Below are 22,847 nucleotides of genomic sequence, written 5' to 3' on the forward strand. Positions count from 1 at the left end.
CTCCCCCCTGCTCAAGCAGGGCCACCTAGAGCTGGTTGCCTAGGATCATGTCCAGACAGCTTTTGAATATCTCCAAGGATGGAGATGCCACAACCTCCCTGGACAACCCTTGCCAGTGCTCAGTCACCCTCACAGTGAGGAAGTGTTTCCTGGTGTTCAGAGGGAACCTCCTGTGTTTCAGTTTGTGCCCATTGTCTTTTGTCCTATGACTGGGCACCACTGAAGAGAGCCTGGCTCAGTCTTCTTTGCAACCTCCCTTCAGGTATTTATGGCCACTAATAAGATCCTGCCCATGCCTTGTCTTCTCCAGGCTGAACAGTCCTAGCCCTCTCAGCCTTTCCTCATAGGAGAGATGCTCCAGTCCCTTAATCATCTTTGTGGCTCTTCATTGGACTCCGTCCAGTATGTCTTTGTCTCTCTTCTACTGAGGAACCCAGAACTGGACACAGGAGTCTAGTGTGTGGCCTAACCAGTGCTGAGCAGAGGGGAATGATCTCCTCCCTTGACCTGCTGGCAATACTTTTCCTAACGCAGCCCAGGATACCGTTAGCTTTCTTTGTGGCAAGGGCACATCACTGGCTTGTGTTCAATTTGCTGTCCACCAGAATCCCCAGGTTCTTTTCTGCCAAACTCCTTTCCAGATGGGTGGCCCACAACATATACTGGTGTGTGGGGTTGTTCCTCGCCAGGTGCAGGACTTTGCACTTCTTCTTGCTGAGCTTCCTGAGGTTCCCGTCAACCCATTTCTCCAGCCTGTCAAGTTTGCACTGGATGGCAGCATGCCCATCTGGCCTATCAGACACTCCTTCCAGTTTTGTGTCATCTGCAAACTTGCTGAGGGTGTGCTCTGCCTTATCATCCAGATCACTAATGAAGATGTTAAACAGGACTGTACTGGACCCAGTATAGAACCCTGAAGTACACTGCTAGTTACTGGCCTCCAACTATACTTTGCAGCACTGATGACCATGCTCTGGGTCTGGCTGTTCAGCCAGTTTTCAGTCCACCTCACTGTCTGCTTATCCAGCCCCTGCATCAACAGCTTGTCTATGAGGATTTTATGGGAAACAGTATCGAAGGCCTTACTGAAGTCCAAGTAGATGCTATCCACTGCTCTCCCCTCATCTACCAGGCCAGTTATTTCATCGTAGAAGTTTATCGATAAAGTTGGTCAAGCATGACTTCCCCTTGGTGAAGCCATGCTGACTACTACTGATGATTTTCTTGTCCTTTTTGTGCCTCAAAATGGTTTCCAGGATGAGCTGCTCCATGACCTTCCCAGGGATTGTGGTGAGACTGACAGGCCTGTAGGTCTCTGGGTCCTCTTTCTTGCCCTTCTGAAGATAGGAGTGATATTTGCTTTCCTTCAGTCTTCAGTCACTTCTCCCAGTTGCCATGATTGATCAAAGATTATAGAAAGTGGCCTTGCAATGACATCTGCCAGCTCCCTCAGCACTCATGGGTGCATCCCCTGAGGGCCCATAGGCTGATATATATCCAGTTTGCTTAAGTGTTCCCTGACCTTATCCTCATACTCCTTGCTCCAGCCTTTCCCCCTGCTCTCTGAGACCTGGGACTACTGAAAACCAGTCTTGCTAGTAAAGACTGAGGCAAAGAAGGCATTCAGTACCTCAGCCTTTTCCATGTCCTGTGTAACCAGGTCCCCTGTCTCATCCAGCAGTAAGCCCACATTTTCCCTAGTCTTCCTTTTGTCACCTGCGTACTTACAGACTTCTTGTCTTTGACATCCCTGGCTAGATTCAATTCCATTTGGGCTATAGCTTTCCTAGCTTTGTCCCTGGATGCTTGGACAATGTGTTTGTATTCCTCCCAGGTTACCCATCCTTAATTCTACCCTCTGTGTGCTTCCTTTTTGTGTCTGAGTTTGGACAGGAGCTCCTTGTTCATCCAGTCAGGCCTCCTGGCGTTTTTGCCCGACTTCCTATTCATTGGGATGGAACTCTCGAGCTTGGAGGAGCTGATCATGAATACTAACCAGCTTTTTTGGGCCCCTCTTCCCTCCAAGGCCTTATCCCATGGGACTCTTCCAAGCGGTTCTTGAAAAGGCCAAATATGTTCTCCTGAGGTCCAGGGTTGTGAGCTTGCTTGCCACCCTCCTCCCTGCCCTCAGGATACTGAACTCCACTATCTCGTGGTCACTGCAGCCAAGGCTGTGTTTGACCTTCACATCTCCAGTGAGCCCCTCCTTGTTTGGTGACTATGAGGTCCAGCAGAGCACCTCTCCTCGTTGGCTCCTGTAATTACTTGGAGGAGGAAGTTGTTGTCAAAGCACTGCAGGACCCTCCAGGACTGCTTATGTCCTTTTGTGTTGTCCCTCCAGCAGATATCAGGGTGATGGAAGTCCCCCACGAAGACCAGGGCCTGTGAACGTGAGGCTGCTTCTGTCTGTCTGTAAAGGGCCTCATCTGCTTGTTCTTCCTGTTCAGGCAGTCTGTAGCAGACACCCACTATAATGTCACCTTTACCTGTCCTCTCTTTAATCCTAACCTGGAAGCTCTCAGTTGGCTCCTCATCCATCCCCAGGCAGAGCTCCAGGCACTCCAGCTGCTCTCTCACATAAACAGAATGGATTTTTGGTTTTGTTAATTACTATTTTTATATAGATTGTTTTTAGGTTGCTGTGGGGAGAATGGGGCAGTCCCAGGATGCACATTGTAAGAGATGACTATACAATACTATTTTTTTCATAAAAATCAAACTTACTAATTCTGTGCCAAACACTCATATTTTTTTGTGACTTAATCCTTCTTGTTGGGTTTTTTTTTCCTGAGCTCTAGGAATTACTCTTCACTACTCCCAGTGCAAGAATAATGTCAAGGTAGATAAATTACATATTACACGAAGAATAGATTGATGATAGTCTACTAGTCTTCTGAACTATAAAGTATTTGAGAAATTTTAAAAATACATACGTGGAATATCTTTTGATTTATTCTGGTCAGATATGTTTTTCATCAGTTGTTCCTATTTAAAGACTGCTTAACTACCATTACCAATAGTGTCAAGTAATATTTTTATGTATTTAAAAGTTTTTGCTTTTGTGTTCAGTTTGATACGTTTTTCACGTATTTTGTAAGTGTTTGTGCAGCCAGCTTTTCTGACCATTTTGTTTATCTTCTGTACTGTGCATTTGTATTGATTAGGGTTATTGTATGTGTTATTACATACAAGTAGATGACCTTTGCTTGACTATAATGTTTAATTCCTTTTAAAATTTTCTTCTAATTAATATTCTTATTAGTCCTTTTAATGGTCTGTGAAAGGAAACCTGAGTAATAGTGCAGTTTCTTTCAATTATCTTCCCAATGGTATAAAAATATGAACTGCATAAGTTACTCAATTTACATGCACTTAAGGGAATTTTCTTACCAGATATTCCAATGTTTCATCTTGGCATAAAAAGCATTCCAGAAATGTAAAATTGGAGAATAGTTTCTGGAGAGGAAAGGACCATTGTTAGCTTAGTGTTGTTTCTATAGGTCCCACAGGCAAATCTGTTTTGACTTGCTGAATGTTTTTGTGTAGAATTATAAAAGTAACTGTAATATTTTAGTAATTAAAACAAAGATACTGCTGAGTTGTGTAGAAAGCGTGACTCAAATAGAGGCCTATGCACACAGGACTTAGGCATCAGGAAAGCAAGTTGAAGAAGCTCAGCGGAAATCTAAAGTCTGTACTTCCATGAAAACTGTTACTTGCGTCTGCTATAAACTTTGCCAAGTAAATTCTGTTTAACAAAATCTTACAAAGAATCCTTTGAAAAGTATGAAGTTCCAGCTCTGTACATACAAATTATGTAAGAAACAAGAATTTCTCTAGAATGATTTATACTGTGATTGACAATGATTGATTGCAGGCCTTTTTGCTGTATTACACATCTTTAACTAAAATCAGAATTTCTTTTTGATGTGTTAGCACAAATGCATGAGATGTTTGGATGAAAATATCTCTCTAATAAAATTCCATATGGCAAAAATTAACTTGTTACTATAGGAGAATCCCGGTAATAAAAAATTATGTATTGGCTATTTATTTAGTATTTTTATTTCATTTTGCCAGGTACCAAGTGGAAGATGAGTCCTCTCATTTGGATGAAATGCCACTAATGATGTCAGAAGAAGGCTTTGAAAATGATGAGAGTGATTACCATACTTTACCAAGAGCCAGAATTTCTCAGAGAAGAAGAGGCTTAGAATGGTTTATCTGTGGTGGCTGGAAGTTCCTTTGCACTAGGTTTGTTGCAGACCAGTAGTTTTTATTAAACTATTAAATTAAGTAAATAGTAACTGTGTATTGTGTGATATGCGCAGAGTACAGGAACATGATAATTTGCTTGTCATGCACCTTTTGATTGCTTTGCCTGCATTTTCCCTACTAGGACATTACCAGCTGTTAATAAAAAAAAGTTCTGAAGAGCTGCTGCTGTGTAGTTCTCCTGTCTGCTTTGCTGACTTGCAAGAAAAAGAGAGGCTTTTAAGAGATACCATGTACTAAACTTGTATTAGTATGAAGTCCATAATATGGCGGCATATAAGCCTGGTCCTCACTTCTACTCAAAACCACATCAGGGTAGAGGGGTTAAAACTTTTTTTTACTTTTGAGGGCATTAGTGTGTTAAGTTGACAATATATAAATTTTATTGATGTTGCTGAAAAGAAAAAGCAAATTCATTAACTAATGACTAGTTAACACTTCAACTTTTAAAGGCTAAAGAATACCTGTAACTTGCGGCCTTAGAGTGAATTACCGCTGGAATTAGCTCTTGTGATTTCTCATTTAGCTCTTGTGAGTTCTTATTTAGAAACTTTGTGCTAAACTCTGCTGTATGCAGTTGCCTTGGAATAGTAACTTTCTAATGAATTGCTAGCAAACTTCTAAATACAGAAATTGCTATTAGGATGATTAAGAATCATGGGGTTATTCTATCTTGAGTGATAAAATCTGAGAATCAGTCAAGTGAACTGAGTGAAGCATTTTCAGTGAACTTAAATGATGAATGCTTTTTTTGGCAGATGATTTTAGAATTGATTTAGATAGAAGTTTTCACAGGTGGTTTTCATGGCACTCAATAAATTCCAAGAGGCCTGATGCTGTTGTTTTACCTAAGGAAAGCTATATTTGTGCACCTTCAGTTTTGAAATAATTTTGTTATACAGCTTTACTATTTGCAGAAAAATATAATCTGTGTTGATTTTTTTTTCTGTAATGATATAACAAAAACTCATGGATTATTAATTTTATTATAGGAAATAAGTGAGTGGAAAGTAGCAGGAAGGAAAGTAGCGAAGTTTACAGAAGCAGTGTTTGTATATGTGAATGATTTTTGGAAGCAATGTTTCTGTTACAGAACTACCATTGTAGTTTTTAAAGAAACATTTTTAAGTATTTGAAGAGGCTGTTAATCTTTTGGACATGTCTTAAAATTGAGATACATTTCAAAAAATATATTTCAGGTGAGTTCAGCTTTTTGAGTATTAGTGAGTATTAATTACTGTGATTACATTCCTGTAAGTTTCATGAAAACAGGTAGACCAGTAAAGACTGCACCCTGTAGTTGCCCTGACAGAGAATTTAGTGTTTGGATAGAGGCAGGCAATTGCAAGATGAGTTTATGTTGGAACTAATTAACAATTGTAAGAGAATGTCACAAGAAAGTGTCATTAATGCTGAGGACTGCAAAATTTCATTTTCTTGCTTGCTTTTTAAAATTGATAGGCACATCTCAGCTTTAAGTGGAGCTCAAGCCTAGAAACTTTAAAACTTATTAGACCTTATTAATTAAAATACTCGAGCCATATTTCTGATGGACTTTTGAGAATGAAAAGAGCAAGGAAATTGCATTATAGATTCATTATTTTGCTACGTCTTATACATATTTTACTGCTAATGCAGGTATGTAAAAGAAAAGCCCTCACTAAGAAAGAGGCCTTAGAGGACTATGACTTCTGCTTTGCTGATTTCCTCAGCTGAATTTGGATACAATAAAGAGTCCGTTCAGTCTTGTATTTATACCTAGAGGCGTTTTAATCACATTAGTGTTTTCTATAACAGAACATCATAGCAGATAACTTTCATTTTTCATGGAAAAAATAAAATCTCTATTTAAAAAAAAAAATTACCACCAGATCCTAGTAGAAGCTTGAAATTTCAGTAGGGTATTAGCAGGCAGAGGATACTTGCACAAGAAAGGTGCAGACATCTGCTTAGATGAGATGGGGAAAATTAACTGGAGGGAAGGTGAATCCCATGGCATCTTATCTACTGGTCCAGTCAGGCTGGATAAAAACCTCAGCTTGGATGAGCACTTCTGAGTGAGTATGTAAATACCCGTTGTGGTGATAGGGAGGTTTCTTCTTGGCTGAGAGCACCACTGAGGCTTTGTTACTGATAAAAGTCAGGGATGTGCAGTCAGTGCTAAGTTATTCTTTTTGCTGGTTTCTCGTTATAATAAAACTTTATGAATTTTTGCTGGGACCCACAGAATACTAGAGTTTTTGAAATGTCTATTTGCAGTTCATAAAGTTGCCTAAGATCATGCAAAAGATCACACAGGAAACCTGGAGGCTACTATATTGTCATACAAGCAGTTATTACTTACACTGTGTAGTAGAATGAGTTACACTGTTTTTATGTGGTGTAAAGTATCAGTTCGGGATAGAATTGGGTGTTGATGCCTTCACACTTGAAATGGAGAGGAACACGTGGGAAAACAATTTTCATGTGTGTTGATGGTGGATTATACATGTTATGCAAACAACTGAAACTTATTTCCAGAAGGCAAACGGCATTCGTTTAAGTGTAATGTGAGATTAAATACAGCATAGCAGTCTGAAACCTGTTCAGTTGAATAGAATTTAAAATTTCACCCTGTTTTTATGGAAATTAGTATCTATACCTGAGACTGGGTGAGGTTGAAATCTCAGCTTCCACATCCAGAATTTCCTTTTGTGCTTTAAACTAAATTGTAAATTTTTCAAAGCTGTGACAGAAAGATGAACACAGTAAAAGACTAGGCATTTGTCTGGAGCCGAGCTCAGGGGGCCCCTGATTTCTTTTGGGTTCTCAGTGAAAGTCTTGTGTTTGTGTTCAAAATCACTTTACTTGTTGCAAACAAACAAAAACGCCCCATACCCACTAGGGGTTTTTTTTCTGTCTTGCATTGTTAGGATTAATCTCACTTTTGTGAGAGTAAGTTTTCCGTCTCTTACTTTGCAGCTTTAGAATTTTATATTCTATAGATTTTTGTTGCTACATCACAAACTTACTGTTTAGTTGAAAAAATTTCACCCTTTTGGCAGGAGCAAATATGGAAGGTGTGACAAAGTTCACTGTACATTAAAATTGATTTTGTAAAAAATCCTTTATTCAGCTTTTAACTTCTGTTTAGACAATAGATTTCTTGATTGGAACTGAATGGTGTGAACTTTATTTGCAAATCTGCAGCTCTTTAAACAGTTTTTACATTTGCAAGAAAAAAAATCATAACTTAAATGTTGCCTTTGATTTTGAACAAACTGAAGACTTAATTCAACCAATATAACTTTTAACTTCAGAAACTGCTTATTTCTTGCTTTCATAGCACAGTTAAAAGAAAACTTTGTGGTATAGCAGCTGTTTTGTGGCTGTAATCATTTTCCCTTTAACTTACAAATTCTCTTCAAGCTTGTGAAATTATAATGCACATAGATCAATACTCTGGAGTTCTTTGGGCTGGATTGATTTCTTTCTCATGAGATTTACATTCCACTTGTTATCAAAAAACACTTTGTCCCTATGAAAATGGTGCCATTGAATGGCATTTCCATATGAAGTGAAGGGGATATCAAATGCTCGGATTAATTTGGGCTCTAAGATGGCCTGTACGCTTTCAATTAATCTGCAACGCATTTGTTATGCAGAAGCATGGGAAAATGCTGATCTTTTAAGAATGACATGACCACTGTGTTGCTTTTGGCCTGATTACTGAAGCTACCTGTTGAGTACAATAATTACAGTATGTTTTCTTTGCAGAACTAGTTTCTGCTACTTAAAACCTAATAAGGAAAAGCTGACCCTTGCAGACAATATAGAGCTTTTATATTATCTTTCCATTCTGATGAAAATGCTGTTTTGTGAAAGATACTGGCAGTTAAGCTTGTAGGATAAAAGTAATGAAAAGAGAAAATAAAAAAAGCCGTTATTATTAGAGCTGCAGAGTCAGTTGAGACTTTTACTTTAGCTTTTGACTTGGAGAGATACGCTCTATTTATGAAAAAGTTAAGGGTTCTTATTTAACAATTACTCCAGTTATGTTTTTTTTTTTTTTTTAATATGGCATCAGTTACTAATATGAAGACTGTGGTTATTGTTCCTTCAAATAAAAAAAAGTATGTTAGGAAGCAGGTTGGTAAAAAAAAAAAAACATTTAATAGATACACCTTAAAGTTCTCTTATCAATTAGTTCATTTCTTCATATATACAATCTGTTGTATTGATATAGGCAACATGGCTTTTAGCTAGCTTAAGAAAAAAAGCTTGCTGTGCATATGTTGAATTTTCTAGGTAAGGAAGTTTGAAACAAATGCTTAAATCAATAAACAAGAATGTGATTTTTTTTTTTAATCGTTCAATCCATAGCATAAGGTGTGGTTTTTACATTAAAGATTTCAGGAAAATCTTGATCATGCTACATCTTACATTATGTTTTTAGGATATTTGAAGCTCAGAGAATGCTATTCTGATTTATCTCCTGACGTTTGTTTCACACAGATTTAGTGGGTACAAAAAGCCCATGAAAGGGTCCATACCCTTGCACAAAAATAGTTTCTGTATTGGGGAATGTTAATTTGAGAACAGATGAAGTATGTGTTGAGTGTTGATAATCTGAGTTTCAAAAATACCAGGTAGACTTCATTGTTCTTAAAAATCTGAATTAATGTAAATTGACTAGGATTTCTGAGGCCAGCACATCCACCTCTTATTCTTCCTGTGATATAACAGTGATTACTACTGAGACTGTAAATGGCAAAATCTAACTGATTTTTACTTTTAAGGTAGTAAAACTCATCTGAACCATTACGATACTGATTTGGGCATAACCTGTAATATTTCTATCATCTGAGATATTCTTGTGTCTGAGAACTTGAGTGTTGTTAGCTCTGTGTCAGTCAGATCCCTTTTATCGAAGGTATCACAGTTGTTTCCCAGCCAGACATCATTCTTGTGTCTGTACTTTTTGGCATTTGCTAAACTAATGGCCATTATGGCATCTGTTTCAGCTTCTCTGTCGATCTGTAATGGAAAAAGTAGTTTCAAGAAGGGGAAACTCCGTGGCGAGGAAGGCAGTATAATTCAGTTGCTTTAGTCAAATGTTTGATTTCAGCAATAGAGAAGTCCTCAGTGTCTGAGGAAATTATTCTACAAAAGAGACTGTGCCTAATCAAATGTTCAGTCTGTTTACAGTTTAAATTCAAAAACTAATTTAAGCAATACAAGATTTCAAAGGCTGTCAGAAAATTTCTGTCTGTGGGCTTGTAGACAGAAGCTGTCATGCGTGTTCACTTTCCCTGGAAAAAAATTATTTTCCTTGGAACTCTTTTGCTACAGATCTGTCTCGACACTTCTGACTATACAGCTAAGCTGTCTCTTTGGTTTGCATTGTCCTCTCCACCTCCCTGCCCCGGAAACTAATACGTTTAAAGCTTTAATTCCATGAGCAGTTTTATCAAGTGTAAATCCAAGCTGGCACTGAGTGGAATCGTTCCACCTTCTCCTGCAAGCACCTAGCCTGCATTGTTTCAACTATTTTTATAGTTTTATAGGTTTTTTTTTTTTTTTAAAGGTCAGGGGTAGATCTAACTGACAACAGTCCCCCTTTTTATTCTGCATTAGTTTACAGCTGGATCAATTTGCAGGTCCGGTTTACCCATGCAGTTGCATGAGTAGTTGTGTCAGCACAAGGGAAGGGGCAAGAATCCACACCTTTGTTATGGGTGGAGGGTGGTACTAGCCATTTCAGCAGCAGCAGGATAGGTTCACAGCCATTAAACTGATTGTGGCACTGTGACATAGAAAGACTTATTAATTTTGCTTTAAAGACAAGTTTAAGTAATGATCAAGGTAACTTGATTTTTCTGACTTCTATGTTACTAAATAACAGGGCTGAATTTTGAATGTTGAACTATAACACTGTTACAATTTTTATGAAAGACTAATTCTTTGTCATTATTTAAAGTGACGGGAAAAAGTTGCTGAATGGGCTTATATTTGTAACAAAAATAAAATGTGTGTTTACATAGGATCAAACCAAATTGATGTCCGTCCCGCAGTGAAAGCTTCAGGGAGGAAATCTTAAGAATCCAGCATTTAAAATTGAAGTGTTTTAAATGTCAGCTCATGAGTATTGGTGTAGTGGCATTTCCATAACAAAGTGAATGTTGCTTTGAATGATTTTACTATTGCATAACTTCTAGTTTTCCTTAAAAAGAGCCTGCAACTTTGAATTCTATTTGTTATTTGGCAAAATCAGTTTGTAATGGGCCTGGGATAATGTAGGCTACAGACAAGAACACTTGAAGTGGGACTGTAAGCGATGTAAGCTAACTTATCAGCCTTCCTTCCCTGCATATTTGTGTGTACCATGATTTTGTAATTGTGAAAAAACAGAATAGGAAAGGACCTTAAGAGGTCGTCCAGTTGATTCCTTGCCTGCACAGGATGAATTACACCTATCACTTATGTCTGATCTAACCAGATCTTAGAGACCTGCAGTGGTAGCAATTCCAGCCTCCTTAAGTATTTCTTTCCACCCTAGTCGTTAGAAGCATTTACTCAATGTCTGTCCTCCCCCCTTATTTATTTGCCACAGTTGAAGTCCCTCATTACTTAATCATGGTGGACCTGGAGAATAATTGTCCCTTTCCTCTTTGCAGCTGTTTCTTACATACTTGAAACCATATAGGTCCATGCTCAGCCTTCTCTGAACAACTGTTTCTTTTGGTGTACCTAGTAGACAAGCCTGCCCTGCTTTCTAGACCTGTAATTGTTTTGTTGCTCTTGTGTGTGGTCTTTGTTTTCCCAATAGGCCTGTGTGTTGAAATTTGGTATTCACAACGGTATTGCAAGCCAACTGAGATCTTGCTAGCGCTGGACTTGGAAAAAGGAATACATTCATGACTTGCTAGCAGTACGCCTGTCCACGCTGACCAGATATATGCCTTTTTTTGCACATGTATATCATTGTTATGCAGTAACTGAGTCCTTCTCTTCTGGGCTGCCATCTAACACTTTTCCAGTTCTGTATTTGCATAGTTGATTATTTCTGTATAAACATACTATGTTGCACTTTTGCCTGTTTAACTGCGTTCTATCTCTTCCAGGTAGTTTTTCCAATCTGTCAAGACAGCTTTGAATTCTAATCTCCTCTTTGCATGTATTCCCATCTCTTCTAGCTTTTTGTTGTCTGAAAAATGAAATATTCGATAGTCAATTACCCAGTAAGTTCTAGATAAAGCTTTGCAGAACTTCACTGAAATTATTTTGGTTTTATAACAACTACTCTGCAATTATGATTTTTCCAACTGTGTCAGTTCCAAGAATATGTTCCTTTACTTATGAGAAATATTGTGAGAACTAAGTTTTATTGGAGATGTAGAATCATAGAATGATTTGGGTTGGAAGGGACCTTTAAAGATCGCCTAGTCCCACCACTCCGGCCATGGGCAGGGACATCTTTCACTAGGTCAGGATGCTCAAAGCCCCAGGGGTCAAGAGAGGACATGTGCTCTCAAGCAGTAGTGCATCTGGTTCTTCTCAGAGGGAAATTAGTTCCATTTTAGACGCTGGTCTTGACATGTCAGTGTTGGTTATTACTTTCTGTTTTCTTTCAGGTGTGTACAAATAGAATCATAGAATCATAGAATCATTGATGTTGGAAAAGACCTCTAAGATCATCGAGTCCAACTGTCAACCCAACACCACCATGTCCACTAAACCATGTCCCTAAGCACCTCATCTACTCGTCTTTTAAATACCTCCAGGGATGGGGACTCCACCACTTCCCTGGGCAGCCTGTTCCAATGTTTCACCACTCTTTCAGTAAAGAAATTTTTCCTTACATCCAATCTAAACCTCCCCTGCCGCAACTTGAGGCCATTTCCTCTTGTCCTATCGCTTGTTACTTGGGAGAAGAGACTGACACCCACCTCGCTACAACCTCCTTTCAGGTGGTTGTAGAGAGCAATGAGGTCTCCCCTCAGCCTCCTTTTCTCCAGGCTAAACAACCCCAGTTCCCTCAGCTGCTCCTCATCAGACTTGTTCTCCAGACCCTTCACCAGCCTTGTTGCCCTTCTCTGGACACGCTCCAGCACCTCAACATCCTTCTTGTAGTGAGGGGCCCAAAACTGAACACAGTATTCGAGGTGCGGCCTCACCAGTGCCGAGTACAGGGGCACAATCACTTCCCTACTCCTGCTGGCCACACTAGTTCTGATACAGGCCAGGATGCCATTGGCCTTCTTGGCCACCTGGGCACACTGCTGGCTCATGTTCAGCCGGCTGTCGACCAACACCCCCAGGTCCTTTTCCGCTGGGCAGCTTTCCAGCCACTCTTCCCCAAGCCTGTAGTGTTTTATGGGGTTGTTGTGGCCGAAGTGCAGGACCCGGCACTTGGCCTTGTTGAACCACATATAATTGGTCTGGGCCCATCGATCCATCCTGTCCAGGTCCCTCTGCAGAGCCTTCCTACCCTCGAGCAGATCAACACTCCCACCCAACTTGGTGTCGTCTGCAAACTTACTGAGGGTGCACTCGATCCCCTCATCCAGATCATCAATAAAGATATTGAACAAGACCAGCCCCAGTACTGAGCCCTGGGGAACACCGCTCGTGACCGGCCGCCAACTGGATGTAACTCCATTCACCACAACTCTCTGGGCCCGGCCGTCCAGCCAGTTTTTGACCCAGCGCAGAGTACACCTGTCTAAGCCGTGAGCCGCCAGCTTCTCTAGGAGAATGCTGTGGGAGACGGTGTCAAAGGCCTTACTGAAGTCCAGGTAGACCACATCCACAGCCTTTCCCTCATCCACTAGGCGGGTCACCTGATCATAGAAGGAGATCAGGTTGGTTAAGCAGGACCTGCCTTTCATGAATCCGTGCTGGCTAGGCCGGATCCCCTGGTTGTCCCGCTCATGCCTTGTGAGTGCCCTCAAGATGAACCGCTCCATAATCTTCCCCGGCACTGAGGTCAGGCTGACAGGCCTGTAGTTCCCCGGATCCTCCTTCCGGCCCTTCTTGTGGATGGGCGTCACATTGGCAAGCCTCCAGTCGTCCGGGAATAAATACATACAAATAGGTTGACTATACAGAATTCATCCAGGAAGCAATGCTGAGGTGACTGGATCGTAATTTTCCCATCCTGTTCTCAGCAAAATCCTTTCTGTTGGTTTGAATACAATTTATAAGAGCTTCCTAATGGTTACTTTTTTTTTTCTGCATCAAAAATATTGTCAGTATACTCAAAAACCTCACTAGAAAATGTGTGTCGCTTTCTTTCACCTTCAACTTCACCTGCTGATGTAGCTGAAATCCACTGTGACCAGCTAGGTCTGTTCTTCGGCTGCAGGAGGTGCTCACAGAAGGCCTGTCTGCTCAAGTCTGATTCACTTGCCTAAAGGAGACTCCCAACATGATTAAGGCATCTCCCCCCAGTATTAAAAAATGCAGAAAAATTCTCCTTTAACATATGGGATTGTAAAACAAGTATATACAGTGTATGGCAAACCTGCTTTTCTTTCCATACTGCCAGTTCTTTCCAAACCATCTGTACTCATCTGCATTAATAATCTGCCCCTGTGGATAGTCCTAGCAAGTCTTAGGCTGATTACATTATGTGAGTTGAGTCACATCCATGTTTGTTTCGGTTTACTGTTGTTAGTAAATAGTCTGCTGAGCCTCAGTGGCATCATACTGTTTGCCAGCCTTTTGTTCCTCCCACATTGTGATCTCATCCCATCATTCCTGTGTCCTTGTCCAAATTGCAGTTGTTTAAAGGTGGCTGTGAGCTCTTCCTGTCTATCTCATCGCTCATAGTTTAAACCCTCTTCAGTAGATTTGTAAGCTGATTAGGGAAGGATGCTCTTCCTTTCTCCTGTGAATTGAAGTTCACCATTGCAGATCGTTGTCCGAACTGCATTTACATGGGTGGGGTTTTTTTTGGTTGAAAACATTTGACAGTGTGGCATTAGGTATGCTTCCCTGTTATGTCTGCTATAGGCAGTCTTATGGAGGAAACCTAAGATTTACAAATTATGTGGTAATTGTGTACAAAGCTGTTGAAATTTTTCTAACTTTATCTAACAGAAGCCTTATTTCCTCTTCAATCATTAGCATAATTTGAGTATCAGTAATACAAGATAAAGAGTTTACCCAAAGGACTGTAAGGTATGATGGATGAGTTAATTATTTAATGGTGGGAGAATTTAGTCACTGCTAATGCAGACTTGTATTAACTAGAATTTTTGAACCTGTGTCAGGGCAAGGTGTAGTGAAACTTGTCATTATTTTATTAGGATTTCCTGTGAAGAATATGCAAGTGTTTATATATGTATATATCTGAGTTGAGTACTGTGTAAATGCCCTAAATATTACAAGTCAACATCATGCTTGCTTATTTAGATGTGGCAAAAATTTTTAAGCCTGTTTTTCTTAGGTATTTGCCTTTAGGGTTCCAGATTTGGAAATAGTAATCACATACAGTAAATCTTTAGTTTTAAAGTAAACAATTTTTTTTCTTTTCAGTTGTTCTGATTGGCTCATAAACATTTGCCGAAGAAAGAAAGAGCTGAAGGCTCGCACAGTGTGGCTTGGGTGTCCTGAAAAGTGTGAAGAAAAATACCCCAAAAATGCCATAAAAAATCAAAAATACAACGTCTTTACCTTTATACCTGGGGTAAGGCTATTAACCATTTTTTGGTGTTGGGTTGACTATATGTTCTGTAGTGTTTTTTGACGATTCTGCAAAAAGATAACTTTATTTGCCGAGATTCTTCTTTTTCTCTTTACATTTATCTCAATGTCTTCAATGAAAATTGACAGTTGAGAGCAAGGCTGCTTTTTTTTCTAAACTGTTTTGTTTTCAAAGGGATATTTACTAAAGAAGTGCAGTGTGTATGATTGAGTGGTTGGAGTTCAGTGAAGCTTTAGAAATTTGAGATGGGTTTCCTTGCACTTTTCTATTCATCATTAGAAATTTGTAATCCTCTTTTAAAACAGAAGCATTTCTACGCAGTCAGTTGTGAAAAATAGTATGAAGCACTGACTTCAATTGAGAAATAGTTGAAAATCACAATGTACTCCCATAGATATTTTCTTATACTCCCTGCCATTGAAAGCATAATAAATAATGTATTCTGAAATAGACAACTCCTTAAAGGACAAAAACAACCCACCTTTTCAATTTATATGACAACGAGTAAGGCCTAATTTCGTAAACTAGCACTTTTCAGAGTTGTATTTCTTATTGCAGTTTTAAAAATAGTGATGTCTTTTTGGTTTTGAATGCAATTCTTCAGACAATACTTTTGTTGTGGAGTGGAAGGGTTTTTGTCACTTTTTTCTAAGAAGCCATATTGTGTCTTAATTTCAGCTTTTTGCCTATAATGTTCACGGTGTCTATGAAGACAAAAGAGACATTAGTTTTGTCTAGTTCATATTTTAAAAAAAATTGTTGTTATAATGAAATATAGCAATAGAGAAGACAACTTTTGAAGCTTCAGTAGTTAAAACCTAAAAATGTATGCTGCTGTGATATTATGAATTTTACTAACATGCTTTTACTCATACTTTTACTAATACCATCCAAGAGTCCTGTGTCCTATTGCAAAAACTGAATGTTTGCTACATTTGAATACAGACATGCTTTGTCTTAAATTTTTTATTTAAGTGATCATGCTGGTTTATAGGAGTATTGATTCTATTCTTCTGGCCTCTTTGGTCCAATGATTGGCAGGTGCTTTCTAATACATTTCTTTATTAAAACAAAAAGAAATTAATGGCTTTGTAATTAAGACTGATCTCCTGTCAAAGAAATAAAATGTCACTTATCACAGGTGGATAAAATATTCTCATCTCTATTGAACGAAGTAAATGTTTTCTTCCAAAGTTTAAATTATTAAATACACTGAAATTGGTTAAGCCACATATGCTTTCCTAAAGGTCACAAAATTCATTAAGCATATAGTAAGCCATTGATTACTGTGACTAGAAATCTGCAGTGTAGATTACAAATCCTAAACTAGATTCATGTTTCCTATAGGGATCGGCCATAGCTTGCAATTACCTGTTGAGAGAGAGAATGTTTGTTCTTTTTTTGATCTCTTGAAAATCTTGATTTTTACAGTTTAGGCAGAATCAGATTTTTATTTTGGTGGTAGTATTTGGAAATTCAGTAGTAACTTCAAAAATGAAGTGAGATCCTCAATGTAAAGCCCAATAGTTGGTGAAAATAAAATGTTTCTAAATTTTAATTTTAGACATAAATTAACACTTTTCATTGATTAGAAATACTGTGTAGCTATCTGGTTTTTATGCTGTTCCACTAGAAGTAATTTGTAGGGAACGTAGTTGTATTGGTTCCAAACCCATAAATGTGACTAAGTCAGAAATACTGACTCCAATGACTTAACCCTGGCTGAAATTTTCATCATGTGAAGTTTTGTCTTCTGTTTTAGAGTTGTATCTTTTTTAATATTGCAGCTGGCAATGGATAATTTTCAATGATTTCGTATCAAAATACAAGCTTAAAATAATGTTTAGATTAACCAAATTTTACTTACTGGCTAAAAGAGCTGTAACATTTCCAAAATATCATCTAATTTCCTAACATTTATATAAAATACTTACTACTTTTACCTTTATACCAGTTTATTCAATTTCTGTTTATTATTTCATATACATCTTGGTACAGCTGCTTAGGAATTTTGTGTAAATTTCCATAAAGAATATCTTCTGTGATGGGCAGGTTTTTAAGATACCACTCCTGAACTTCAAAGCAGTAGTCTGGTTTTTTTATCAGTTTTATTTAACTGGAGACTTTTCAATTTGCTTAACTAGACTGAAGTGTTTAGCTTTGTATTGAATGAAGTGTCAGTGGTCTGCCAGGATTCAAAAGATTTGTAGGAAGGTGCTTTTTAACTCCCACCTTCTCCTGCAAGATGGGTGCTTTTGCAGATCTGCACCTCCCAAAGTACTCTGTGGAATTTTCTTTGACCTCGTATATCAAGGCTTTGTAAACAGTTAAACATACTGCTAGAAACGAGTATGTGAACTTCATCAGTATTAACATAAGGTACAGGTTCAAGCTGAATTAGTTTCATTTTGGAAGAATGCTCTGACTTTCCCTGCAACTTCAAATTTTACTTTTTTTGCTTTACAGTTTTGTTGGTAAATAGTGGAATAGAATTCCATGCTTTTGAAAAAATCTTCTGATTTGTGGCTGTTTACTGTTCAGCTAAAGGCTACCTAATGTAGCACTCTTGCAAGAAACTGGCAATTTTGAGGTACTGCTACTTTGTTGTGCCTGCCAAAAAACCACTTTGAAATGAACTTCCCTGAATATTTTTTCCGAGGGTGTAGCTTTTGACATAATTGAGTAATAAAGTTGGACTGGTAAGAGCAATAAATATCTGTCCGATAATTCCGATTTTCATGCAGAAGTCATTGTAATATTAACTGCATTGTAAGATTAAAAGATGGGGACACTCTTTAAGTGTGGCTTTTTTGATGTATTTTGAATCTTTTTGCTTTAAAACAATTGATTATCCATTTTCCCAAGTCTCAATGTTCCAAATTTAGTAGCCACTTCTGATCATCCTGCTGGAGGTGCCATGTTATCCTGGCCTACTAAAGAAATGTGTGAAGTCTTTGAAGATTCAAAATTCTGTAAAATGAGTAATGTTCTTAGCATTGTAATTATAACTAAAGCAATGTTGAGAACATGCACTTGCTGAAGTGACGCTTTTAATTACCAAAGGAATCTGTGCATCTGTCATTCCTTTGGAATATGGGACAATGTATTCTGTGATAAAGTTACTGTGTCTTCACTTAAAACTTGGACAATTATCTTAAAGTTTAAACCAAACCTTTGATTTATTAATAAACATATCTTATGTACCAATATTTATTGTAAAATAATCTTTTGAGAAATTCAATGCTGAGCATTTCTTCTAAATTACTTAAGAAGCCCATGTTATTCTGTTACAATTTTTTTGTAGTTTAAACTTTCTGGAAACTTAAACTGTGGTTGATTTTGTAAAAAGCTTGTCTTGCTATGGAAACCGAAGAATACTGCCTTATTCTGAGATTTCCACTCAATAGCCATTTGCAAAGAGAGCAGTGTCGCTTACCCTTAGTCACTGGATCTTTTCTGTAGTGTTCACTTTATCTTCCTGAACAACGTTTATTCTTGAACATTGACTAGTTTCACTATTTTTAAGAACAGTGGGAAATGCTAATTTTGAAGGAGTGCATCTGACTTCATGGTAGCCTTTGTCCCTTTGAGAACCAAAGGATTTCAGAAAGAAGGCAGATGAGTTGTAGAGGTTTCACCTCTGCAAGAAGAGAAACTTCAGTGGCTGTGTTGAGGAGAGGGTGTGCTGAGGGAATGCAGTGAACAAAAGTAGCAAGGAGTTCATGTATACTGTTTTCTGTGTGTGCTGCAGGCAGGGCTGAAGTTTTAGGGTATTCTCACAGTGATGCAGGGCAGCATGGTATAGCCTACTCAGTTTTGTTACTCTGTAGAAGTTCAAATGACAGAGACTAGGATAATATTTTTGTAAATGGTTTCTGTTAATTTGATGCCAATTATTATTATTTAAGGCCAGGATATGAAAATTTTTAAGACAAAAAGACATTGTGAGTCAGATGATAAAACAGAATTTAAGTATTGGTACTTAAGGAAAAAGTAAGACTTTTAATGCTGTATTTTTAGGAAGAGAAGTTTTAGCAGTTAAAAATGAAAAGTTAGTGTAACCAATGAAAGTTCAGATACAAACTTATTTTGCTTTTTTTATTGATACTATTAAAAAAGAATTTTCAAAAACTGTTTTAACTCATAAAGGTAACTGTTATGGATATAAAATTGCAAGATGCTTCTACAAACATCTGAATTCTGTTTACTGTTAAAATTTCAGAGTAAATCTTTGCACAGTGATCTTGATATATATTTAATATTTGTAAAGATTGAGTTCACATAGTCCAGTTTTCAAATTATCAAAAATTTAGCAAATTGCTTTTTCAGAGTGAAAAGAGGCATTAATATCAAAGGATTTTTCTCAGCAGAAATAGCAGTATGATATTAAAATAACTTATAGTTCATGTAGTAGGTTGTGATGATATATAGCATATTGTGCTATATGGTATTATAATAGTACTATGGTACTATTATACTATGGTATTATATGGTACTATAATAGTACCATATATAATAGTATGCCATATAATGGTTTTATATCTACTGTCATGAAAAAGTGAATTTTATGTACATTATGGGTACAAATTTTAAGGCATTTATCTATTTTGTGTTTTTCATTTTAGGTTTTATATGAACAGTTCAAGTTTTTCTTGAATCTCTATTTTCTCGTCGTGTCCTGCTCACAGTTTGTACCAGCATTGAAAATAGGCTACCTGTACACGTACTGGGCTCCTCTGGTAAACAGAAAAATACTATTAACTAGAAGTTTTGTTTGTTTTAACATCAGATGAAAAGTTCATGTATATGTACATTTCATAAATTTGCACCTGGTAAACTATAGTGATTAAAGTATGTAACAAGTAAAATGCTTATTTGAAATTACAGTATTTTACAGCAGATACTCCAAAAGCTGTTGTTTGATAGCCCTCCCTTCCTACCACACTCCTGCCCCACAGGCTGGAGGTCATTTTTGTTAACCAGCTAGTCTGAGTTAGTGCTCCTTTCTGGCTGCTGGTCACTTGAGAGGTTTAAAAAAACAAACCAAAAAAACCTCCAGCTAGTAGAGAACCTTATTTGGTAACATAGGAAATTTGTGTGTTAAATTTCTTGTTATTTGCTCACTATTTTATGTTTTCAGGCTAGGGCAGAATTGAAAGCATAAATTTTTTGCATTTCTTCTGTATCGGTTTTGATCATGTCCTGTTTTCACCAAAATTGAGATAAAATATTTTAAGCTATGGATAAAGCAGGAGGAAAATGCATCTTGAAAATAAGTTATTCATTAAACATGCTTTTCCTAATTGATTGCCCTGCCAGTTGCACCAGCTTCCTTTCAATATATCTTTTTATTATTGATCCCTCTGCAGTATTTTCTTGGGAAACTGTTCAAACCAGTTGCTTCTGACTCAGGTTTCCTAAGGTTTGAAAATTGTATTCTCTTCAGAGGAGGCCCTTTTGGTAGTCTGCCAGCTATATTCCCATGATTTGGAATTCTTTTCTTGTTTGTAACCAGATCATTACCTTCTCTTTCATCTTCCTCCTGGCCCCTCCATCCCAGGTCTAAAAGCAAGGCAGGAAGAACAAATGCTTTATTTTCTAAATTTGTAAAAAAAAATGGTGTTTTTCAGTAGCATTTATTCTCAGTGGTATTCAAGAAGAACACTGACATGCTGACTGCTTGAGTAAAGGTCATTCTTAAGTCAATAGAGTAAATACTCCGGATTGATTTCGTTGTTTTAATTTTTGCAACATGTGTCCTTTTAAGTATCGATAAATGGAGAGACTGTCCTGGAGGTTCTTCACACCTCTATTTCCAGACAACTTTTGGCTTCTGCTGCAAAAAAAACCACTTCCAGGACAGAAAGCTTGTTCAACAGTGGGATTTGAAATGGGTATTTACAAAGGTCTTTGTCACTGACCCGGTAAGAAAAGACAGAAGTCAGCCTTGTCTGGAAGTTGGTCTCTTCGCAGTGAAGTGCTGTGTACAGCTCTATACGTTAGTGGGGTAGTAAGGAAAAAAATCCTTTAGCATCTCAGCCTATCTCATCCCTGCCCAAAGAAGGGAGAAAATACTGTATTTTGCAAACATCGGTAATCAGTTCTGTATAGATGCGTTTGTCTTTTCAAGGATATTTTGAATGATGTTTGCCAGTTTTCACATACAGCTTGAAAATACAGCAATATATCAGTTAGTGCTAGTGGTACCCCTTTTTTCTAAACTCACTTGTTTCTACACGAATAGCTTTTCTACTAATGATTAACCTCCAGGTAAAAGAGATTAATTAGATGTTGAGTAAGGCTCAGTATGGGTGATGAAAATATAAAACATTTAAGTCAGACCCATTGGGCTGTCCTTGTTGCTGAACAGATAAGTTTGGTTTTCTTTGAAGAGCGTGTAACTGCTGATAAATTTTTAGTAATAATCAGAGGATTAGCTATGACTTGGATTGTATTTTCTCTCAAGATTTTAAAGGAAAAGAAAAATTTTTCAGCCTGATACTTAAAACCAACTGAATAGAAATTGACTAACTAGAGGTTTTTGGGGTTTTTTGGTGGGGTGTGGGGTTTTTTGGAGGTTCTTGGTTTTGTTTTCATTCTGTTTTTTACTTCAACAGTTTTTGCAACAGACAGACATAATACACTTAGATCAAGCACTGGAGTCCTTCAGACAAGACTGTATTTTACTGGTTTGTTGTCATTCACACAGTAGGGAACTGACTTCTCATTTTGAGTCCGACATACAAAGGATGTAAAGCATACAAGTTTGATTGTAAGCAGTATGCTAAAGATATTTAAATGCTTACAGTTAAAGAAAGATGACAGTTTTTTTTATAAGGTTGGCTTCACAATTTCAGCTCCTCTTTGGAAGAGTATCAAGTTCCTTTGAGCAAATGAGGAAAAAGGGAAATGTCTTAAATTGTTCCTCATAGTCACGGTCAGCTGTACTGAGCTGCCCGGTAAGGTACGGTGACTGCTAGGGGAAATTTTTGCAATTAACACCTTGCATTCTGTGCTTTGATTACTGTCTAGTTAATGAGATATGTGCAAATAGCAAATATATTTGAAGGTGCTTCAGGAGTGCCTTTTTTATGCTGCTAAAATATCTATACTGCCAAAGCTCGTGAAAATGCTGCTGCCAGAAAAGGGGAAAACCCTACTGCTCATTCAGTTAGGCCCAAGGAGTGAAAAGGAATGCGTTTTGCAAAGGTACTTTTTTGTTCTATGTAGTTCTACTATAATTGTTGTAGCTAATGTAAATCTGAACAAACAAGAAGTGTTTAACTATAAGGTCGCAACAGAGTAAGCCTTGGAATTTTGGGCTGGAACTGCAAAACAGCCCTTGCTATTGAAAAGCAGAATTTTAGTCAAGACTCCTTCAGGAAAACTCTACACCTTCACTCCTTTTTCATTGCTGGGAGGTTAGGGGAAGGTTGGCAAACTGTTGGACTTCTGCAAGAAAAGAAGTCTAATAGTATAAATTTTCTTCTGTAGAAGGAAAGTATTGGTGGGTGCCTGAAGTTAGATAGATAATCTAGAACCTTATCTGTTGGAGGATTTGTGAATATTTGAATTTTTTAGCTATCTTACTTATAGTAATGATAAGATCCCTTTACTGTTAAAAATTTCATTTGCCTTTCACTGATGGAGAAGGACTGAGCACTTGAGTTTAAGAAGCCAGAAGACCGTATCTGAGTAGGTTTAGAAAGGGAGAGAGTTAACTCTTACGTGCTTATCCCTGAACTGTTCCGTATTCTTTTTAGTTTACCATCTTTTGTGGCCAGAGACTGTCTTAGTTGTATATAGCGCACTCTGCATTTCCAGCAGAAACTGTGGTGGCACTATCCTGTGAAAGTAGTAGCCAAAGCGTTTAGATACTTAG

The 22,847-nt window shown here is 37.8% G+C and overlaps 1 protein-coding gene across 3 annotated transcripts in view; it reads left to right on the plus strand.

The window, feature by feature from the left end:
• ATP9B (ATPase phospholipid transporting 9B (putative)) overlaps positions 1-22,847 on the plus strand; it is a 174,500-nt gene that overhangs the window by 12,358 nt on the left and 139,295 nt on the right. For all 3 annotated transcript variants that reach the window (XM_076330651.1, XM_076330652.1, XM_076330653.1), the window contains exons 2-4: positions 4,081-4,254; positions 14,797-14,947; positions 19,591-19,704. In XM_076330651.1, the coding sequence (XP_076186766.1) occupies positions 4,081-4,254; positions 14,797-14,947; positions 19,591-19,704 (439 nt within the window). The remainder of the gene's footprint in view (positions 1-4,080; positions 4,255-14,796; positions 14,948-19,590; positions 19,705-22,847) is intronic.

The sequence above is a fragment of the Aptenodytes patagonicus genome, chromosome 2 (assembly GCF_965638725.1).
Source record: "Aptenodytes patagonicus chromosome 2, bAptPat1.pri.cur, whole genome shotgun sequence".
NCBI classification, from domain to species: domain Eukaryota; kingdom Metazoa; phylum Chordata; class Aves; order Sphenisciformes; family Spheniscidae; genus Aptenodytes; species Aptenodytes patagonicus.